Source organism: Myotis myotis, unplaced genomic scaffold (assembly GCF_014108235.1).
Source record: "Myotis myotis isolate mMyoMyo1 unplaced genomic scaffold, mMyoMyo1.p scaffold_m19_p_17, whole genome shotgun sequence".
In the NCBI taxonomy this organism is placed as follows: domain Eukaryota; kingdom Metazoa; phylum Chordata; class Mammalia; order Chiroptera; family Vespertilionidae; genus Myotis; species Myotis myotis.
In genome coordinates, this window is record NW_023416321.1 from 23945222 (window position 1) to 23966773 (window position 21552).

General features: G+C 36.9%; 2 protein-coding genes across 3 annotated transcripts in view; one reads left to right on the forward strand and one right to left on the reverse strand.

The window, feature by feature from the left end:
- The window catches only part of TRIM37 (tripartite motif containing 37), a 154971-nt gene that overhangs the window by 95519 nt on the left and 37900 nt on the right, over nt 1-21552 (forward strand). Inside the window, exon 25 of one of the 2 annotated variants that reach the window (XM_036340394.1) lies at nt 9051-9507. The exons of the other annotated variant lie outside the window; for it this stretch is intronic. Within the exon in view, the coding sequence (XP_036196287.1) occupies nt 9051-9132 (82 nt within the window). The 3' untranslated portion in view covers nt 9133-9507. Of the gene's footprint in view, nt 1-9050; nt 9508-21552 lie in introns of those variants that run through there. 2 annotated transcript variants of the gene reach the window in all.
- PPM1E (protein phosphatase, Mg2+/Mn2+ dependent 1E) overlaps nt 1-21552 on the reverse strand; it is a 93403-nt gene that overhangs the window by 11817 nt on the left and 60034 nt on the right. The window contains exons 2-4 of the mRNA XM_036340402.1: nt 9652-9770; nt 5227-5426; nt 1497-1685 (exon numbers count right to left, since the gene is read on the reverse strand). Coding sequence (XP_036196295.1) covers nt 1497-1685; nt 5227-5426; nt 9652-9770 — 508 coding nt within the window. The remainder of the gene's footprint in view (nt 1-1496; nt 1686-5226; nt 5427-9651; nt 9771-21552) is intronic.

Below are 21552 nucleotides of genomic sequence, written 5' to 3' on the forward strand. Positions count from 1 at the left end.
CAACAGCAGACCAGAGGAGCGCAAGAATCAAGGCAAAGATATGAAATGCGAAGAAGTAAAAAACACCCAACCCGAAAAGCAAAATGAAAAAAGAATCCGAAAATACAAAGATAGTGTAAGGAGCCTCTGGGACAGCTTCAAGCGTACCAACATCAGAATTATAGGGGTGCCAGAAGATGAGAGAGAGCAAGATATTGAAAACCTATTTGAAGAAATAATGACAGAAAACTTCCCCTACCTGGTGAAAGAAATAGACTTACAGGTCCAGGAAGCGCAGAGAACCCCAAACAAAAGGAACCCAAAGAGGACCACACCAAGACACATCATAATTAAAATGCCAACAGCAAAAGACAAAGAGAGAATCTTAAGAGCAGCAAGAGAAAGAAACTCAGTTACCTACAAGGGAATACCCATACGACTGTCAGCTGATTTCTCAACAGAAACTTTGCAGGCCAGAAGGGAATGGCAAGAAATATTCAAAGTGATGAATACCAAGAACCTACAACCAAGATTACTTTATCCAGCAAAGCTATCATTCAGAACTGAAGGTCAGATAAAGAGCTTCACAGATAAGGAAAAGCTAAAGGAGTTCATCACCACCAAACCAGGATTATATGAAATGCTGAAAGGTATCCTTTAAGAAGAGGAAGAAGAAGAAAAAGGTAAAGATACAAATTATGAACAACAAACATGCATCTATCAACAAGTGAATCTAAGAATCAAGTGAATAAATAATCTGGTGATCATAATAGAATCAGGGACATAGAAAGGGAATGGACTGACTATTCTTGGGGGGAAAAGGGGTGTGGGAGATGCGGGAAGAGACTGGACAAAAATCGTGCACCTATGGATGAGGACAGTGGGTGGGGAGTGAGGGCGGAGGGTGGGGCGGGAACTGGGAGGAGGGGAGTTATGGGGGGAAAGAAGAGGAACAAATGTAATAATCTGAACAATAAAGATTTAATTAAAAAAAAAAAGAGAGAGAGAGAGAATCAGTTCAAGGACTATCTAAGGATTCACTGTCTCCAAGCAAATTTTCCCTCAACAGATACACAGCAAAACACTGCCAACCCATTTAGAACTAAATGCATGGGAGTAATCCCAGCTTCGGTTTCTTTTTTAGACCACTGTTTTAATCTCCATTTCCAGATTTTATCAGCAAAAGTCAGCTTAGAGAGATGGTCCTCATGTGAACCTGACAGGTAATAGTGAATATGAAAGACAAAACTCATCTGCCAGATCCAGCAATGGAGTGCCTTTGTAGAAAATTATAGCTTGGGAGTTTCTATACTGTACATCATAGCACCCCACTAAAACTCTTCTAAAGAGAGAATTAGAACTACAACAGAATCCAATACTGTGGCTCAAAAACAGTTTGGAAGAGAACTTTAAATAATGCCTGCCCCAAAAGGGAAAATACAAATAGCCCTTTAACCACAGATCAGTTGAGCTCAGCCAGTGCAGTCATGACAAGAATTTATGAGAAAAAGGCATACCTCCCTGGCTGCTTTCTGTACAAACCGTTCATCAGTGACCCGAAAGGCCCGGCACAAGGCTTCAGCAGGATCATGGGGGAACATCTCCTGGCGTACCAAGTTAACATGCAGGTGAATGGAGGCATAAATGGCAGCATCCACTCCTCCGTGGCCATCAAACACTGCAAAGTAAGCTTGTTCTTCCTGGTCCTGTCAATAGAAACAGAGGCCCCTTGCACTGTGGCCCAGATTAATGAGATTAAATGTTTCCCTCTTCTGATATGCCTGATCAACTGCTAAAACACCTGCAATACTAGGGCATATGTGTTTACACCAGAATGCTGGAACACATCATGCCCAATTAGCTCAGGCTGAAGTGCCCTCTCTCTGTGAAAGTTGTCTTGCACCATGGAAACCACCCACATGTATTTGCTTCAAAATTGCTACTACAATTTTGAGGGGAGAGGAAGGAAAAAGAAGGTATAAGGGATTGAACAAAAACTGTTCTGCATTGAGTGATGTTTCCAAAAAGAAAAGCATTTTAATCATAAAATTAGAAACTACAAACAATAGGAAATAATTGGCCTTCCAGCACAAGTCCAATTATGTTAGGTTGTTTAAAATACATAGAGATAATGAAAGCATACACATACTTTTAAACTATAATATCGCCCTCATAAATCATTCATAGTCACATTGAATCCTCACCATAAATAACACAGTCTAAACTGGTTGGCAAAACTTGAACCACACAGATGTCCAAATGCACTGTAACACTTCCTTGTCCCCTATTGGAGGATTCAGCTTCCCATTTCCTTGACACCCCCCCCCACACACACACCCGCCCCCAACAACTGCCAGAGGAAGGGCTTCCAAACCTGTGCTTTGTCCTGCCAAAGGAAGCGTAATCACAAGATTACATTAAAACCATTAAGTAATTTGCTTCTTCAACTCAAGTATTTAAATCTCAGATCTAGCTTGCTTAGGGGATATATAACTCACTGAACTCTGAGTCCTGGACTCTCTTTAGATAACAGTATTTAATGATTTTCATTTGTAAGTTTTTGACATTCCTTGAGCTCTAGAAGCTTGAATGAGTCTAGGTCCTGTCATTCAAATGTCATTCAAACAAATATCCAAAATAAACCATATAATTATTTTGTGCTTGTTTTCCTATCTATTAGGTAGGGGTGAGTTGCTATCTCATGGGGATTTGGAAGGACTACTAAAACAACAGGTATATTTGTACTTTGGAAAAGTTCTTTTAAAGAGTATACTACATTTATATAAGTACCACATGTAAATGTCCAGAAAGTAATGATTACACCCAAATATTATTAAGTCTGTACTTACTACAGACATTACAACTAGTTAATTTAGCAGTCTAATGAACACCACCTGCAAGGTTAACTGACTAAATCGATCTATCTAGAACAGTGGTGGTGAACCTTTTGAGCTCAGTGTGTCAGCATTTTGAAAAATCCTAACTTAACTCTGGTGCCATGTCACATGTAGAAATTTTTTGATATTTGCAACCATAGTAAAACAAAGATTTATATTTTTGATATTTATTTTATATATTTAAATGCCATTTAACAAAGAAAAATCAACCAAAAAAATGAGTTTGCGTGTTACCTCTGACACGTGTGTCATAGGTTCGCCATCACTAATCTAGAAAAACAGTCCTGTACTGAAGAGTAGTACTCATTTTTATACAACTCAATTGGCGGGATAAGGGTAAAATAGAAAAACAGCATATATAAGCAGTTTTTAAATGATGGGCAATGAGCTGCTGTGGGATTATCATGGAGGGGGCAATAATTCCTTTATTGGGATTTGAAACTGCAACTAAACAATGTGAATCTGTGGAGAGATTCTTAGTATAGCATCAGAAGAAAAAGAAGAAGTCTAATGGATTTCTTAAATAATTAGTATAGCTTCTTAAATTTTAAAAAATACTGATGTTTTCTCTATTATAAAGATGGTGTACATTTTTTTGGCCTGATAAAGAAGTGTAAAGAAGTAAATATCTATAATCCCACCATCCACAGGTAACCAGTCTTTTACATACATACATATATACATTTTTCAATAAAATTAGGATCATATTATACATTGAATTTTATATCCTGCATTTCCCCCATGTCATTAAGTATTCTCAAAGACATAACTTTAAATGTATGTGTACTATACATTTTATGAACATATCATAGTTATTCCCTATATGCAATACTTTAGATCATTTCCATTTTTTATTGACAATGTTTTATAAAAGAGTTATGTCAAACAAAACATCCTTTGGGTTATATTTGCATGGACATGGTAACATTTGGAAACAAAGATATCACCTCATCTATCTTGTAATATAAGCACCAGTTACTAAACCACCATCACTGCTTATCAGACCTTGACAGTCAGTCAGCTTAAATTTAAATTTAACTGCTAAATAAAGGAAGTATTGTGCTTTGTAGAAATGACTACATTGTAATTTCTAAGTTATGGACTTAAGTGAAGGAAAGAGGTAAGTGACAGGCAAAGAAAACAAACCTACCTCTGTTTGCATTAACATAATATACTTAATAGAAAGAGAAGAGGAATATGACAAGAACATGGTTATTAAGTTGACAAGGCTCATATGATCCAATTTGTCAGTCACAGATTCAGGAAATGTAATTCCAGCTACTTTCCTATCAGAAACCAAGATTTAAAAAAGGAAACCACATGAAATCAGAAAACTGTCTCAGTCTCAAATTCATTCTTTTATGTTTGTGTTTTGTGTTGCGCTTCAACATAATGTGGGAACTTAATAAATACCACTTGATTATACTATCAAAATAGTTTCCTTAAAAAACACACAGCTTTATAGTGATATAACAGTTTTCTTTTTTACTTGTATGTCTATAAAATAGCTCTGGAAAGTTACACAAGAAACTGGTAATTCCCTTGCCTTCATGGAAGGGAACTGAGTGTTTGAGAGACAAAGATAAGAGAGATTTTATTTTTCTACTCTAAACCATGTGAATGCATTACCTATTCAAAATAAATTCCTTTTCTATTGTCTAATGCAAGCAAATTTGTGCCACTTTGCCTTGAATCCTATTCAGACATATCAGATACTATAAGAAGTACAGAGTGGGACAAAAGTAGGTTTGCAGTTGTTTATATGGAAAATAATAGAGTAATTAATAATACAAGAATAAACTCCCACCCAACCAGTTGAGTATAGACCTATGAACCAAGAGGTTACCGGTTCAATTCCTGGTCAGGGCACATGCCCAGGTTGCAGGTTCTATCCCTAGTAGGTGGCATACAAGTGGCAGCCGATCAATGAGTCTCTCTCATCATTGATGTTTCTCTCTCTCTTCCTTTCCCTTCCTCTCTGAAATCAATTTTTAAAAATATATTTTTTTAAAAAAAAACAACTCCTGTACTCACAACTGTAAACCCACTTTTTTTGATTGATTTTAGAGAGAGGGGAAAGGAAAGGGATAGAAAGAAACACTGATGAGAGAGAAACTTCAATTGGCTGCCTACTGCATGCCCCCTACTGGGGATTGAGCCAGCAACCTGGGCATGTGGGCTGACTAGGAATCGAACCAGTAACCTCTTGGTTCATGGGTCAATGCTAAACCACTGAGCCACCCAGCCAGGCTATACACCTACTTTTGACCCACCCTGTATATTAGGAGTTCTGTTAGAAAACCATGACGGTGTTTTTTAAAATCTCATTGACCTCAGAAGTGCCCTTTACCTCTAGGTTGAAGAGCATATTAAAGTCAGGAATGCAGACATGTTTGTCCTCCATTTTCCTGCGCATGTTTTTGATGGCATGGATTGATGTCTCATAATAAAGCTGGGGTCTCCGGCGGAGAGGGAAGTCTTTCACCCAGCTGCAGCAAATCTCATGTAGTTTGCTGAAGACAGAACGGGCCAATTTCACTGTCTCAATCTCTGTGAAAGAAACACAGAAACCCCCAATGAAGAGTCTTGTAAAGCTGCTTTTCACTTGCCTGATTGGTAAAGACAGAAGTAGGTCACACCGGTTAAGCTCCTCCTTAATAGAAGAAATTCCTTCTTCTCAAGAGAAACGAAGTATTGCTTCTGAAAAGAGAAAATGACAACCTATCTATTAGAAAATCATCCAGCAGCTGCCACTATGATGATCCTGTTTCATGAGGAGAAAGCTCTGTTCATGGCTGGGTCTTGGCCATGCCTGGGTTTTGTCAGCCCCCAATGCTCTGGCCACGGCTCTCTAGTTCAGGGCCGTTTCCTACTCAGTTGGCTGCCATGGTTATCATCTGGAAGGCCAAGCCCCCTGTGCTTAGATGAGTGAAATACAAACAGTGGCTCTCCAACTGATTAGAACATGAAAGGCCTCTGAGCAACATTATTTATTTATAAACTACAGGGACCAGAAGAGTTTACCTTATCATTTGTCTTTGTCTCCCCTTCCTAGCCTCTTTTCCTCTTTCCAGTTCCCCGTTTTCTCTTCTGTAACTGATTATAACTCAGAAATAAATTATTTTTGTTGATTTGTTTTGTTTTGTTAATCCTAATCCAAGGATATTTTCCCCCCATTGATTTTTTTAGAGAGAGTGGAAGGGAGGAGGAGGAGGAGAGAGAGAGAAACATTGATGTGAAAGGGGCACATCAATTGACTGGGTCCCACATGCGCTCTGACTGGCAGCTGTGAATGGAGCCTACTTCCTTGACCAGAATTGAATCAGAGACCTTCAGTCCTCAGGCCGACACTAACCACTAGCCAAACTGGCTAGGGCTGTTGATGTCTTTTGTTATTTATTTAAAGCTTTAGGCAGTAGCTTTAAATAGTTTAGCCAATAGGTTAACAACGTTTTTTATTTCTCTAAGGAAAAAATACTTATATTCTATGTGTGTAACCCTGGATAGAAAAAAAAAGAGATATCAATCAAAGGATTCTCTACTCCCAGGCTATTAAGTCTACTACTCAACCTATTAGCTGGTTTCTGAGACTGACTTGCATCCCTCAGTGTATGGACAGATATGAAAGAAAGCCTTTTAAGCAACACTGAATAGTATTGACCCTATTGTCTCACATCACCTCCACTCAAGTTGTCCTCTCCTCAAGCTGCAGTTATTGAAATAACCAACGGGAGATTAGGTTTTCTCAGGACAGTATTTTATTTATTTATTTATTTTTAAATATATTTTATTGAGTTTTTATAGAGAGGAAGGTAGAGGGATAGAGAGTTAGAAACATCGATGAGAGAAACATCGATCAGCTGCCTCCTGCACATCTCCCACTGGGGATGTGCCCGCAACCCAGGTACATGCCCTTGACCGGAATCGAACCCGGGACCCTTCAGTCCGCAGGCCGACGCTCTATCCACTGAGCCAAACCGGTTTCGGCATTAGAGGTTCTACTTACATCCCAGGTAAAAAAAAAAAAATTACAATTCTCAAATTTTTGTTTTACTTTACTAAGTCACATATAGCTTGACAGCCTAAGAAAATGTGTGCCAGATGGCAAATGGCTGTGCATGCCTCTTGCCATCTACAATACAAGTCCCAAAGAGAGACTGTGTGTTCTTAGAACGTCCTGGGAACTTAGTCTCATTTTATATTCCTTGCCCAGACATTGCCTAAATCTGTGACTACAGTTACTTGTTTTCTTATTCAAATTTCTTTTTAAAATGACTGTTCAGAAAGTGACTTCAAGGTTTTTTGTTGTTTTTCTCATTAACATAATCCAGGGTGGTAAACTATGTTTTGTGGTTTTGTCCCCTTGACATTTTTATATAACTGAAAATCAAGGGTACATTTGAAAGAACAAGTAAAACCTGAGGAGGTGTATATAAGAGGGAAACTGAGGCCAAGAGAAAACACATTTTGATGGTTTTAAGCAACTCCAATCTTTTTTTTAAGCACCAGCTGCCAGACACTGTCTCTTTCAGCCAGCAGTTGCCTATGTGTATCACTCCAAATATGTGTTTGGATATGCATTTGACTCAGTCACAACAGAGGATTGCAAAATGATAAATGAATTCGGAAACAAATAACTGATAATAATATAAACCATTACATCATTCTTTGGTTTATATATTACTCTTATTTTATAGACCTGGACTGTTCAATAAAATACTTTTCTAGCTGCAGTGTGGCTACTTAAAATTTAAAATTCAGTATTTTGGTCATATTAGCTGTATTTCAAGTACTCAATAACTGCATACACTCAGTAGCTACTGCACTGGACAACACAGGTAGAGATTATTCTGTGTTTTTTTACTTTTGACCTATTAATATATAAATTATGCTAACAGACTTCCCAATATTTTTGTTTTGTTCACTGCTATTTTGCCAGCAAAACGCTAAGTATATGGTAGGCTTTCAATAAAAGACTCATCAAAATAACTGTTGTACTCAATGTTACCAATATTTTACTTAATTTATTTAACATTTATTATTAAGATTGATCCCATTTCTTTTTTAAATCTTGTCCTAGACAGCTTGTCTAAGTTTTGGTGTCAGTGTTATGCTGTGCAAATTTTCCTTTTTATGAAATCGAATAATTCATTTTCAAAAGCATTGGAATTATGTGTCTTTGATTGTTTGAAATTGTTCACCTGGAGAATCACTTGCTCTTTGTCCTTTGGGGAAAATAGCTAGCTTCTTGACAATCTTCTCAATCTCTTTCTTCTTACGAAAAGTTTGTTAACTTGTATTTTTCCAGAAAATATCCAGATTTTCAAATGCATTCACACAGTATTTTAATAATTCTTTTAATTTCTTTTGTATTAATGATAAATTTCCCCTTTTTGTTTTTAATGTTTACATTGGGATATTTCAAATGGATTTTAGGTTATCTGGACAGGCATTACATCTACTAAATAAATTTGTACCAACAGATATGCAGGGTTGTTTAACAAACATTGTTAGGGACGATATAAACATGAAAAGAACTTTTTTTTTTTAAACCTGTTTTTGGAAACAACTAAAGAGACAAAAGGCATTTCAATGACAGCAGGCCTTATTCAATATGCTCATTTCCCACTCTGATATATGGAGAAACACAATTTGCCCTGTAGGTATTCTCAGTGCGGTTCATATTGAGTGATTTGGGTTAAATAGATTAAGGGCTTGCAAACAGTCCCGAATTACAATAGATCATGCTGAATCACAGCAGTGGCATGGAGAATACATTACTGGGTAATCTCTTGGAAAAATATACAATCAAAACGACCAGTAATATCCACCAAAAGAAAAAATGCCTTCATTTCACTTTTGCTATCCTATGGGAGAGGGAGGATGTCAGAAAATTCTTACAAAGTAGGCATGTAGGGCAGTATTTCAATCTTGCAACTTTAGGTATTCTCCTTCTGTGGGGAGCGGTATAGAACATTAGTGTATAAATAATTGCTGCCTGAAATGAAAAAATAATTTAAAAGGGTGAGAAAATTGTTCAAAGCAGTAGTCCACCCCCTAACAGCTGTAAATTACTCATCAGTCTTAATGTCACTGAACTGAGCTGGAGCTGAGTCAGCCATCAGCCTGGCTGCAGTGAAGCAGAATTTAATCTCCCTTATCTTTTCATTACAGGGCTTTTACTTTATTGCATCAGTACCAGAAGGAAGACCAATGCATTGTAGCAGGAATTCCATCCAACTTGATTCTGGAATAATTTGGTTCCAAGTGAACCAATTACTCTCAGTAAAAACAAGCAGAGGAATTACTTCCTTGCCAATTTTCTATCAAAATGATCTAGAGAGATAAAGGAAGAACAGGAATGTTTACTGTTATATCTGCCTCAGATTCTCTGGAACCTAGCTACTCTGATTCATTAATATATGCTTTGCTCCTTATGCACCATGTTGAAGGGCAAATGCTTGAAATAGAACAAACAGAATGAAATATTTAAATTCCTTAACAATTTGTAGTCATTCCCTAATTTTTATAAAATCGGTATTTCTTTAGCTTATCTAATATGTATAAGTCTAATACATTAGTAAATATACCTTCTTTAATAAATAAAACTTCATAATTTGCCTGGAAAAAAGAAGTAAAATGATCCATGCTTCTACTATACAATTAACCAGTGGGTAAACATAATTAAAGTTAGTATTTGGCAGACATTTTCTGTGGATCACTACACATGAGAATATTTTATATTTTCAAACAAATAATGTAGAATGGTACTCACCCACAGTTCCTTCTGTGCCATCCGTTTCCTTTGGGATGTAATGTGCAGAAAGATCACTCTGAAGGACTTCATCTGATGTGGCTCTGGCTAAAGCAGCAGCCAAAAAGGAAGGGCAATTACTGAAAGAAAAATAAAAGGCTATTTCACTAAGAATTAGGAAACAGGGGGTTGGGCCTAAACCGGCAGTTGGACATTCCTCTAGGAGTCCCGGATTGTAGAGGGTGCAGGCTGGGCTGAGGGGGACCCTGCCCCCTCTCCCCCATGCACAAATTTCATGCACCAGGCCTCTAGTAGGATATAATTTAAAACTGGAACAAGTTTTATAAAGGAAACAAATGGGGTACAGTGAAAGAAAATAAAAGAGGGGTAACTCCTTAGAATGTTTAGGAATGCCGTGCCTTGAAGGATGAGAAAGCCTCAGTTATGTAGGGGTGGGAATTTTGGAGAGAATATTCCAGGCAGAGAAAATAACGTGTACAAACCCTTTCTGAGAGTTTGGTATGTTTGAGGAACTGAATGAGGCCCAAAGAAGATGAAGTATAGTGCGTAAGGGGAAAAATGACAGGGAATATTGTCAGAGGAACAGGCATCTTTGAACCATGGTAAGAATTTGGATTTGCCCAGACCGGTTTGGCTCAGTGGATACAGCGTCTGCCTGCGGACTGGGGGGGGGGGGGGGGGTTCCCAGGTTTGATTCCAGTCAAGGGCATGTACGTTGGTTGTGGGCACATCCCCAGTGGGGGGTGTGCAGGAGGCAGCTGATCGATGTTTCTAGCTCTCTATCCCTCTCCCTTCCTCTCTGTAAAAATTCAATAATATATATTTTTTTAAAAAGAATTTGGATTTTACTCAAAATGTAGTGGGAAGTCACTGAATATTGTGAGCAAGAGAATGCCATTAAAATATTACTTAAAATATTATTAAAATAATACTACTTAAAATATTGCTTTGCTGTGTCAAAGGAAATTGGAAGCAAGCAAAAATGAGTGAGTAACCACTGAGGAGACAGTTGTAATCCCAGGCCAACACTCTAACCACTGACAACCGGCTAGGACGAACCCGCAACCTTTTGGTGTATGGGACGCCGCTCCAACCAACTGAGCCATTAGGCTACAGCTGGATATTGAATTTAATACCATATAATCACTGGGTACCAAGACAACTCAATGGGGGAAACAAGTCTTTTCAACAAATGGTGCTGGGACAACTGGATATCCATACAAAATAATCACGTTAGACTCTCTCCTTACACCATATACACAATTTTAGTCAAAATGGATCACAAACCTAAATGTAAGAGCTAACACTATAAAAATCTTAAAAGAAAACATAGCAGTAAAACCTCATGACCTTGAATTAGGCAATGGTTTTCCTAAATATGAAACCAAAAGCACAAGCAACGAAATAAGAGAATTAAATAGGACCGAAAATCAAGAAAGTGAAAAGACACCCAGCCCGGTGTGGTTCAGCAGTTGAGCATGGGCCTATGAACCAGGGGGTCATGGTTCAATTCCTAGTCAGGGCACATGCCCAGGTTGTGGGCTGGATTCCCAGTTGTGGGCATGCAGGAGGCAGCCGATCAGTGATTCTCATCATCATTGTTTCTATCTCTCCCTCTCCCTTCCTCTCTGAAATCAATAAAAAAAGAAAGTGAAAAAAAAGTGAAAAGACAACTCACAGAATGGTAGAAAATATTTGCAAATTATATCTGATGAGAGACTAGTATTTAGAACATATAAAAAACTATTTTAACTCAATAATGAAAACACAACCCAATTTAAAAATGGACAAAGGATATTAATATTTTTCTAAAGATCTATAAATAGAAGAAAACCGTAAGAAAAGATACCCAAAATCATTAGTCATTAGGAAAATGCTAATCAAAACCACAACGAGATACCACTTCACACTGAGTAGGATGACTGTAATAAAAAAAAAGAGGCAACAAGTGCTGATGACCATGTAGAAAAATTCAAATTCTCATATATTTCTGGTGGGAATGTAAAATGGTGCAACAGCTTTGGCAGTTCCTTATAATGTTAAACACAATGCTACTACATGGCTCAGCAATTCCTTTGAGTGGAATATACAAGAGAAATAAAAACATACTTCCACACAAGAACTCAGACATGAATGTTCATAGCAGCATTATTCATAATAGCGAAAAAGTAAAAACAACCAAATGTCCACCAACTGCTTATGGATAAACAAAAGGCAGTATATTCATGCAATAGAATATTATTCAGCCATAAAAGGAATGAAGTATTGATACATGCTACAATGTGTATGAACCTTGAAAACATGGTAAGCTACAGACACTAGTCACAAAAGATCACATACTGGATGATTCCATTTATATGAAAAGTCCAGAATAGGCAATCTATTGTAACAGAAAGTAGAGGAGAGTAGCTTAAGGCTGGGAGGTGGTGCAAACAGGGAGGAACTGCTAATGGGTAGGGGGTTTCTTTTTGGGGTGATAAAAATGTTCTGCATCTTACACTGTAGTGATGGTTAAACAATTCTGAATACACTACTAGTAAAACAACTGAACTGTACAATTTAAGAGTGCAATTTTTACAGTATGTAAATTATATCTTTAAAAAAGTCATTGACTTTGTCAAGAACCACTGAATAAAGACAGTGACTGAAAGGGGATATGAAAACAGGGAAAGTTTGTAGTTTTAGAATGGTGCAGAATCTGACTGCATACTAAATGATTTGACCTAGTAGAGAAAGATTGATAGCTAATGCAGGAGAGAGGGAAGGAACAAAGGAGCAAATTTCCTGAGAAGGCAAGGAGGGATGATATCCGGTTCATATACAGAAATATTGACCTTTGATAGGACGAGGCACATTTCCTTAATTGAAAAAGGGAAAAAATAGGGACAGATGCAAGTAGGTTTCCAATTTCTTGGTAGGAAAATAAGGGAATTCACATCTAATGGTCTGATTCAACAATAGCTATTGAGGCTCACAATGTTCCAGGCACTGTTCTACTCCACAGGATACATAGATGCCCAAAAAGGACAAAAACCCCTGCCTTTGGAGCTTACATTCTAAGTCCAGTGATGGCGAACCTTTTGAGCTCGGCGTGTCAGCATTTTGAAAAACCCTAACTTAACTCTGGTGCCGTGTCACATATAGAAATTTTTTGATATTTGCAACCATAGTAAAACAAAGACTTACATTTTTGATATTTATTTTATATATTTAAATGCCATTTAACAAAGAAATATCAACCAAAAAAATGAGTTCGCGTGTCACCTCTGACACGCGTGTCATAGGTTCACCATCACTGTTCTAGACAATGGCTTCTCAATGAAGTATAAGGCTAGACCAGTAGTTCTCAAACTTTTGCTTGCATCAGAATCACCTGCAGGCTTGTTAAAACACAGATTGCTGGGCCCTAACCCTAGGGTTTCTGACTAAGCAGGCCTGGAGTAGGGCCTGAGAATTCTCATTTCTAATAAGTTCCCATATGATGTTCATGCTGCTGGTCTGGGGAGCACACCAATGAGAACCATTGCGTGATGTCATCAACTGGGTGGTGAGGGCAGAAAGCACATGGGGCAGGAGGGATGAAGAGAAAATAAATATGAAATAATCTTATCAGAGAGTAGTAGGACTGTCAAACAGTGCCAAGAGGTTATTGGAAGTTTGAGACAATTTTTTAATGAAACCAGTCTTTCTGGTTGCATGTGCTGGAACATGTGTAAGTAAAAAAAAAAATAAAAAAAAAAATTGTTCATCAAGATTTGAGGTTTTGCAAAGTGATTCTATAAAAGTAAAGAAGAGACATGGGAACTGATTATCTTTTTAAGGACATGATTACAATGTTCGACCATGTACTATTGGCTAAGAAAGAACAGACATGAGTTGCAAATCAATGTGGTCTAAATGTAATTTTAAAACTGTAGTGGGAGTACTTGAGCACATAACCTAGGACAGAATGTTGTAGTCTGAGAACAGAATGTTCTATATGATTTTGGAGCTGGTGTAATTTTTGTGATGACAAGTTTTAGGTGAGACCAAGAAAATTAGTGGTTTAGAAGCAGATAAAGTGACAATGTTTAAGGTTTATGTCCCTAAGGGGAAAGGGGACTAGAAATTCTCTTTATTTTTATCAGTATTTCTCAAATTGTAGGTTATAATCCATTAGTGAGTAATAAAATCAATTTATGAATTGTGACCAGTATTTTTTAAAAAATAGAATAGGATATATGAAGTAAGGCTAAGTATTCTAGATATGTGTGTGTGTGTGTGTGTGTGTGTGTGTGTGTGTGTGTTGATTCCTGATTTTGATGGGGAAAAAATTGAAAAAAACAACTCCAGAATAGGCAATTACTGCCTTCATAATTATGAAATAAATTGGTGGCATCTTTTGAAGTCCAAATGCTGTATAAACAGTATTACCATTTCTCCTTTCATGCTAGGTTAACTGAATTCTTCCTTATGAGTCAAAATTTCCCTTCATACACCTAAACTGTCTTCAGCACTGCTTGTTTTTACCTTTCAATCACGCTTTACTTGAAGTAACTGGAGATACCCAAATATTTTGCCTAAGGCGACTTTATACTAACAGTATTAACATTTACTTGGTCCTTCTGTTTGTTTTAAAATTTATATTTAAAACCATCTAAAAAATCTTTATTGTTATCTTGTTTCCAAGGATTAAAAAAAAAAAAGGATATTTGGATCTAAGTTCACTAAAGGTAAAACTTTTGAGAATACAGCAAGAACTATTAGTCTCAGTAATGTGTCATCTGCAAATACATTTTTAGTCACAGTTAATGTAATTTCTTTCTTTTTGTCAGACAGAATGAAAATATTTTCAGTGAAGTAGGGAGGAGGATTAGCTGACTAATAGCTAGATATAAAACATCAAGCTAGACGCTTCACCCACATCCGATATTCCTACATGTCAGAAAGCTATCAGTAGAGTAGTCTTATGGTTTTGACTCTGAAGTGAAAGTGATTATTTCTAAAAAGTCAGAATTGCAAAATGTATTTTAAAACATAGTCACATCACAGAATATTTGATACAACTCAAATAGAAGGCTATAATTAAAGCTTGTCATTTTAAAGAGAATTACCAGGAGTGAGTAACAAGATAATAACATAGCAAACCACCTTTTCCCATCATTTCTCATTCAGTGCTTGAAAGATCCTTATACAGAAGGTTTTAAAGTTAGGTAAATATACTGCATAGCAAATATCAGAGGAGGGCCAATACTCCTGGCAATCTGGAGGGTTGGGGTACAGATGTTATTATATTGAGAACGTTGCTGGAGTATGATTAGAAATGTCTTTTAATTTTTCCAGTGTATGTCATTTTGGGGGACTGGCTCTTTTGAAGTCAAATTAATCTTGTCAGGCCCCTTAAATATAGTCCAAAAACAAGCCTTTGCTATTTGTTAACATATATTATCTGAGATGCTTACCATTCCTATCTTTAAGTAATTCATGTCCTGAGAATAAAAGGAAATGTATTTCATACCAACTTGTTACTTTGTTTTAAACATCAAAGTATAGATTTTATATACTCATAGATAAAAATCTTTGTCTCATTTATGTCTAAGTCACATATAAACTATATGCATAAATAACTCTAAGCAATATTGAAATATTAATAGGGGTCCATTTAGTTTTAATTTTTAGTCATATAAACATTCTACTTTATTAAAGCTATTTATGTTCACAAATACATGAATTATGTATTTGAATTTCTGTATATACTGACTTTCTCAATGTTATACATTATAAAGCAAGAGTCCAGACTCTGTTAAAATTCACAAACTGAATTCTGTAAACAAAGCACAAGTTTTATTCTTCATACACACAAAATCAATCTTAACTCTTCAATTTTATTTCAAAAATAACCACAGCACAAAACATGCTTGGTAGAAGATTTGAATTTTAAAAACACGACTGCATTCTAATGATCTTCAACAGTTCAGTTACTTATCAATGTTTATATAAATTATTTTATTTTACTTTGTCAGTCTTTTCCCAAATTAGACATTTAAAAAGCCATATAGTATATCTGGGAGCAGTATTTAAGGATAAAGCAGATGTTAAATCATTGTTATGAACTGAAAGTTTAGTCCTCCTCCCTCAAATTCATATGTTGAAATTCTAATCAACACTGGAGGTGGAACCTTTGAACGATCATTAGGTCATGAGGGTTGAGCCCTTGTGAATGGGATTAGTGCCCTTACTAAAGTGCTCTCACCCTGCCCAGCAGGACTGGCTCAGATGGTTGAGAATTGGCCTGTGCTCCAAAAGGTTGTGGGTTCGATTCCTGGTCAGGGCACATACCTGGGTTGTGGGTTTGATCTCTAGTATTGATGTTCCTCTCTCACATCAATGTTTCTCTCTCTTGCTCTCTCTGAGCATGAGGATTAAATAAGTAAATAAATAAATGTACTCTTAACCTTTAAACCATGTGAGGATACAAGGTGATAGTCATCTTTGAACCACAAAGCACACACCTAAGACAGCAAATCTACTGGCATCTTGATCTTGAACATCGCAGCCTCCTGAACTGTGTGAAATAAATTTCTATTATTTATAAGCCATCCAATCTATGATAATTTGTACTGCAGGTCAAACAGACTAAGACAATCATTATGGAAACTACTCAAATCCTTATAATTAGTGGATGGAGGCATTAACTATTATATATGGGTCTTTGTTACCTATATGTTTTTATGTTTCTTCATTTAATTATTTTCTAATTAGTTTACATAAAATATTAGTTTTAAGTGTACAACATAGCAATTAGACATTTATATACCTTACAAAGTGATCACTCAAGTCTAGTACCATCTGACACATAATAGTTATTAAAATATTATTGACTTAGATTCCCTATGTGGTACTTTACACCCCTGTGACTATTTTTATAACTGGAAATTTGTACTCCTTAATCCCTTTCACCATATTCACCTGTCACCCCAACCGCCTTCCCATCTGGCGACCATCAATTTGTTCTCTGTATCTATACGTCTGTTTCTGTTTTGTTTGTTCCTTTATTAGATTCCACATTTAAGAGAAATCATAAGGAATTTGTCTTTCTCTGGCTGACTTATTTCACTTAGCATAATACCCTCTAGGTCCATCCATGTTGTTGCAAATGGCAAGATTTCATTCTTTTTTTATGGCTGAGTAATATTCCATTGTATTTATGTACCACATCTTCTTTATCCATTCATCTATTGATGGACATTTAGGTTGTTTCCATATATTGGCTAACCTGTATAATAAAAGCCTAATTTGCTAAGTGTCCGGTCGTCCAGTCAGCTGTTCAACCAGTCAAAGCATACTATGCTAATGAATGCTAAGGCCGCTCAACCACTCGCTATGACATGCACTGACCACCAGGGGGGCAGTCAACCAGTTGACCAGTCGCTATGATGTGCACTGACCACCAGGGGGTAGACGCTCTGACTGGTAGGTTAGCTTGCTGCTGGGGTCCGGCCTATCGGGACTAGGCGAGATGGGTCAGACACGCCCTGGAACCCTCCCACGGTCCCTCCCCGGCTGGCCAACCTCCCACGTCCCTCCCCAGCCACGATCATACACCAGTGGGGTCCCTTGGCCTGGCCTGCGCCCTCTTGCAATCCAGGACCCCTTGGGGGATGTCAGAGAGCTGGTTTCGGCCTGATGGCAGAACAACCAGTCACTATGACATGCACTGACCATCAGGGGGCAGATGCTCAATGCAGGAGCTGCCCCCTGGTGGTCAGTGTGCTCCCACAGGGGGAGTGCCGCTCAGTCAGAAGTTGGGCTCACGGCTGGCGAGCGCAGTGGCGGTGGCAGGAGCCTCTCCCACCTCCATGGTAGTGCTAAGGATGTCCAACTGATGGCTTAGGCCTGTTCCCCAGGGCTCCCAGACTGCAAGAGGGCGCAGGCCAGGCTGAGGGATTTCCCCCAGCCCTCGAGTGCATAAATTTTGTGCACAAGGCCTCTAGTTGTACATAAAGCTGCAATGAACATGGGGCACATAATATCTTTTTGAGTTATTGTTTGATATTTCTCTGGATAACTACCCAGAAGTGAAATTGTTGGGTCACATAGTAGTTCAAGTTTTAATTTTCTGAGAAATCTCCAGGTGTGAGGTGATATCTCATTATGGTTTCAATTTGTATTTCTCTAATGATTAATGACACTGAACGTCTTTTCATGTATCTGTTGGCCATCTGTACATCCTCTTTGGAGAAGTGTCTATTGAGGTCCTCTGCCAATTTTTTAATTAGATTGTTTGGCTTTATGTTAAGTTAGTTGTATGAGTTCCATGTACTTTGGATATGAACCCCTTTTCAGGTGTGTCATTGACAAATATCTTCTCCCATTCAGTAGATTGTCTTTTTGTTTTGTTAATGTTTTCTTTTGCTGTGAAAAAACTTTTTAGTTTGATGTAGTCCCATTTGTTTATTTTTTCTTTTGTTTTCCTTCCTAAGGAGACATTTCCAATAAATATTGCTAAGAGCAATGCCAGAGTTAACTGCCTATTTTTTCTTCTAGGAGTTTTAGTTTTAGTGCTTACATTTAAGTCTGTAATCCATTTTGAACGTATTGTTGTATATGGTTTAAAAAAGTGGTATCATTTCATTTTTTCTTGCATGCATCTGCCAAGTTTTCCCAACATAACTTATTAAAGAGACTGTCTTTACCCCATTGTATATTTTTGCCTTCTTTGTCATAAATTAACTGACCATATAGGTGTGGGTTTATTTCTGGGCTTCCTATTCTGTTCCACTGACCTATGTATGTGTTTTCATGCCAGTACTATGATCTTTTAATTAGTATAGCCTTAAAGTATAGCTTGATTTCAGGTAGCATTATACCTCCAACTTTGTTCTTCTTTCTCAATATTGCTTTGGCTGTTACCTAAAGATATTAAAGACTATTGCTAGCCGGCGTGGCTCAGTGGATAGAGGTCAGCCTGCGGACTGAAGGGTCGTGGGTTTGATTCTGGTCAAGGGCATCTGCCTGGGTTGCGGGCTCAATCCCCAGTAAGGGGGCGTGCAGGAGGCAGCTGATCAATGATTCTCTCTCATCATTGATGTTTCTCTCTCCCTCTCCCTTCCTCTCTGAAATCAATAAAAATATATTAAAAAATAGATTTATTTTTAAAAAAAGACTTTACATAAATATATCTCAGTTACTCAGAAATCACTTTAGCTCATAATTTAAACATTGTGATTTCTCTATGTTGCTATACGATTTTTTTTTTAACAATGAAGAGTAATTAAGAATCACTACTGACTTTGAAGCCTGGACATACATAGTTGCACACTGAGGGAGGCCTAAAATTTCTGACAACTTACTTGTTATTCAACTAACTTGTTGGTGACAGGAGGTTATAGCAGAAATATAAGGAGTTAGAAAGCCATGTTCTAATTCTAGCTGTGTAACCTTATAAAAGATGCTTAAATGCTGGATTTCAGTTTCTTCAACTGGAAAATTAAGAAATTGTAATAAAATAACTCTAAAGTCTCAGGTCTAAAAACTAAAATTCTAATTCTATAATTTTATTTCAAATAACATTTTTAATTTCAAAGGTAGGACAAAGGCAGTTTAAAAGTATAAATTAAGACACTCCTGATCCAAACAATGTTTTCACACAGGCCAGCAGAATGGAAATAAACTCTATATATTCCTTTTGTAGACAATATGGGGTACTCTACAGACTAGGTGTATTCTTAAAAGTTGGATGTATATTTATTTTGATAAATGTAATCAATCTTTGCAGCAAATCCACTAGTTAGAAAAAAATCCTTCAGATTTTGTGTAACTTTTTTTCTTAAAGAGACATGCTTATTAAGCTTCATATAAAATAATAGTTAGCAACTGGTTATGAAACTTTATATTTATTTCAAATAAGAGAGTACTATTTCCTGCCTCTTTATAAATATTTATTTACGAGAGCTTATTATTCTATTTCCATTCTATAGGCTGATATAATCCAATCTACATTTTCTTTTTAAATTTATTTTTAATTATGGTTTCTCATTAGAGAAAAGGTGTCAGATTGTAACTGAATATGAAAGCTGGCTCTCTTTCAGCACTACTAGTATATATTGCTATATTGATTTATAAAGCAGAAACCACAATAGATTATTCTAGCATAAAAACACATTTAATTTGCATCATTTTTCAAGTATAAAGAGTGGCTAAGTTCTGTTAGATGAATAGGATAGTATTTTATTTGGATCTTTTTCTAAGTTGACTTGTTAGTACCTTCCACATGCATTTTAAGACAATACACATTTCAAGACTGCATACTGAATTCTTGTTATAAACCAAGCCAGGAAGCATTTTCATCACAATGCCAAACCTACACAAATCACTAAAGACATTATTAGATAAATTAGAGGTTTGAAAGTACATCCTTCCTGACACTGGCAATGTAGGCGTTGGCACAGCACCCACAGCTGTGTTTCGGCAGCCTTGGCATAACATTGCTAAGGTAATAAAAATTCTTGAAGGTGGGAAGCTTCCATCAATTAACTTTGAGAAAGATTCATCTGGAGCAGCTTCATCATAGCCCACATATTATGATGCTATCTACTCATTATGCCCTTGCTGGGGGAACAGCACTTAAATGTTGAATTTCTGATCACCTCCCCCCAAGTTAACCTAGAATGACCCATTAACCTAAAAATAAAGAAGGCAAATTATCCACCTGACTTGGTATTATTTTTCTTAGTGGATTAAATGAAGTTAAATTCAGCACTAAGTTTTTTTCCTCTTTAAGCTATTTTCTTTCTTTCCACAGCAACCTCTAGGAATGCCACCTGGGTACCCATACTTCACAGATTCTCTCAGCTTCTTTCAGTTTACCAAATGACTAGTTCCTGCAGTTCTGAGTTTGAGATCCTCACAACAGAAAGCTCATTCCCTACTGCTACTATTAATGTAATTTTCACAACCACTTGTTCACACTGACCAGGCTGACATTCAAGCAAAGCCAACAGTATCCTAAGTTTTCTGTGAATAGCAATCTAAATGTTAAGCACTTACCAAAGGTCAAACTACCGGTAGTGCCACAAGTCCACAAAAAATGAGAGCTTAGCAGTAATTATCTTTCTTGTCACCCTCCTCCATGACCAAAAGGAATAGCAAGTTTACTGAAACTTGGGAGCATCTGACTACTGATATTCCCTCCACTTTGATACACTTTTCTTTAGGATTCCAGAACACCATGCCTTCTGTTACAGGCTCTGTCTTCTCAGTCTTCCTCTGATGGTTCTTCCTCCTCTTCCTGCGCTTGTAACTCCTCTCACTATGTTGCGACTCTTTTACGTGTTTTCATAGCCTTTATCAGTTTCTTGTACACTACATGAAATTACTTTGTTTACTGTTTATTTTATGTCTCCATTCTTCCTCTCTCTAGACTGCAAATGTTTTCTGTGTGCTTTTGGTCATTGAGACTTAATGGCCAGATCAGTGCCTAGTACACTGATCAATAAATATTTACTGAATGAATAAACTTCTGATTTATATGTGCTTAAAGCATTCCCCAACTCCTTATAATGAATGTTTCTTAAGAGTAGAAAATCAATATATTTACAAAAGAGTATTCTATGTAACATATATTGAATTTGTATCCATGCTATAAAACTTGGGTAGTATCAGTAAATGGGTGATAACCATTGGCAAACAGGAATTAAGGTCATATTTACATTTTTGTTGCCAACTCAAATAACTGGTGTATGCTGAAGTCTCATTTATATTAGAGACTTTAATCCTTCTCAATAAAAGATAATGTATTTAAATTTCAAAAGTATTCATGGCTTAAAAAACCTTTTTAATCCATGTCCACCCAAGGACATGATTTTTTGAGAGAGAGAGAGAGAGAGAGAGAAACATCTAACATCTATTGGTTGCCTTCTA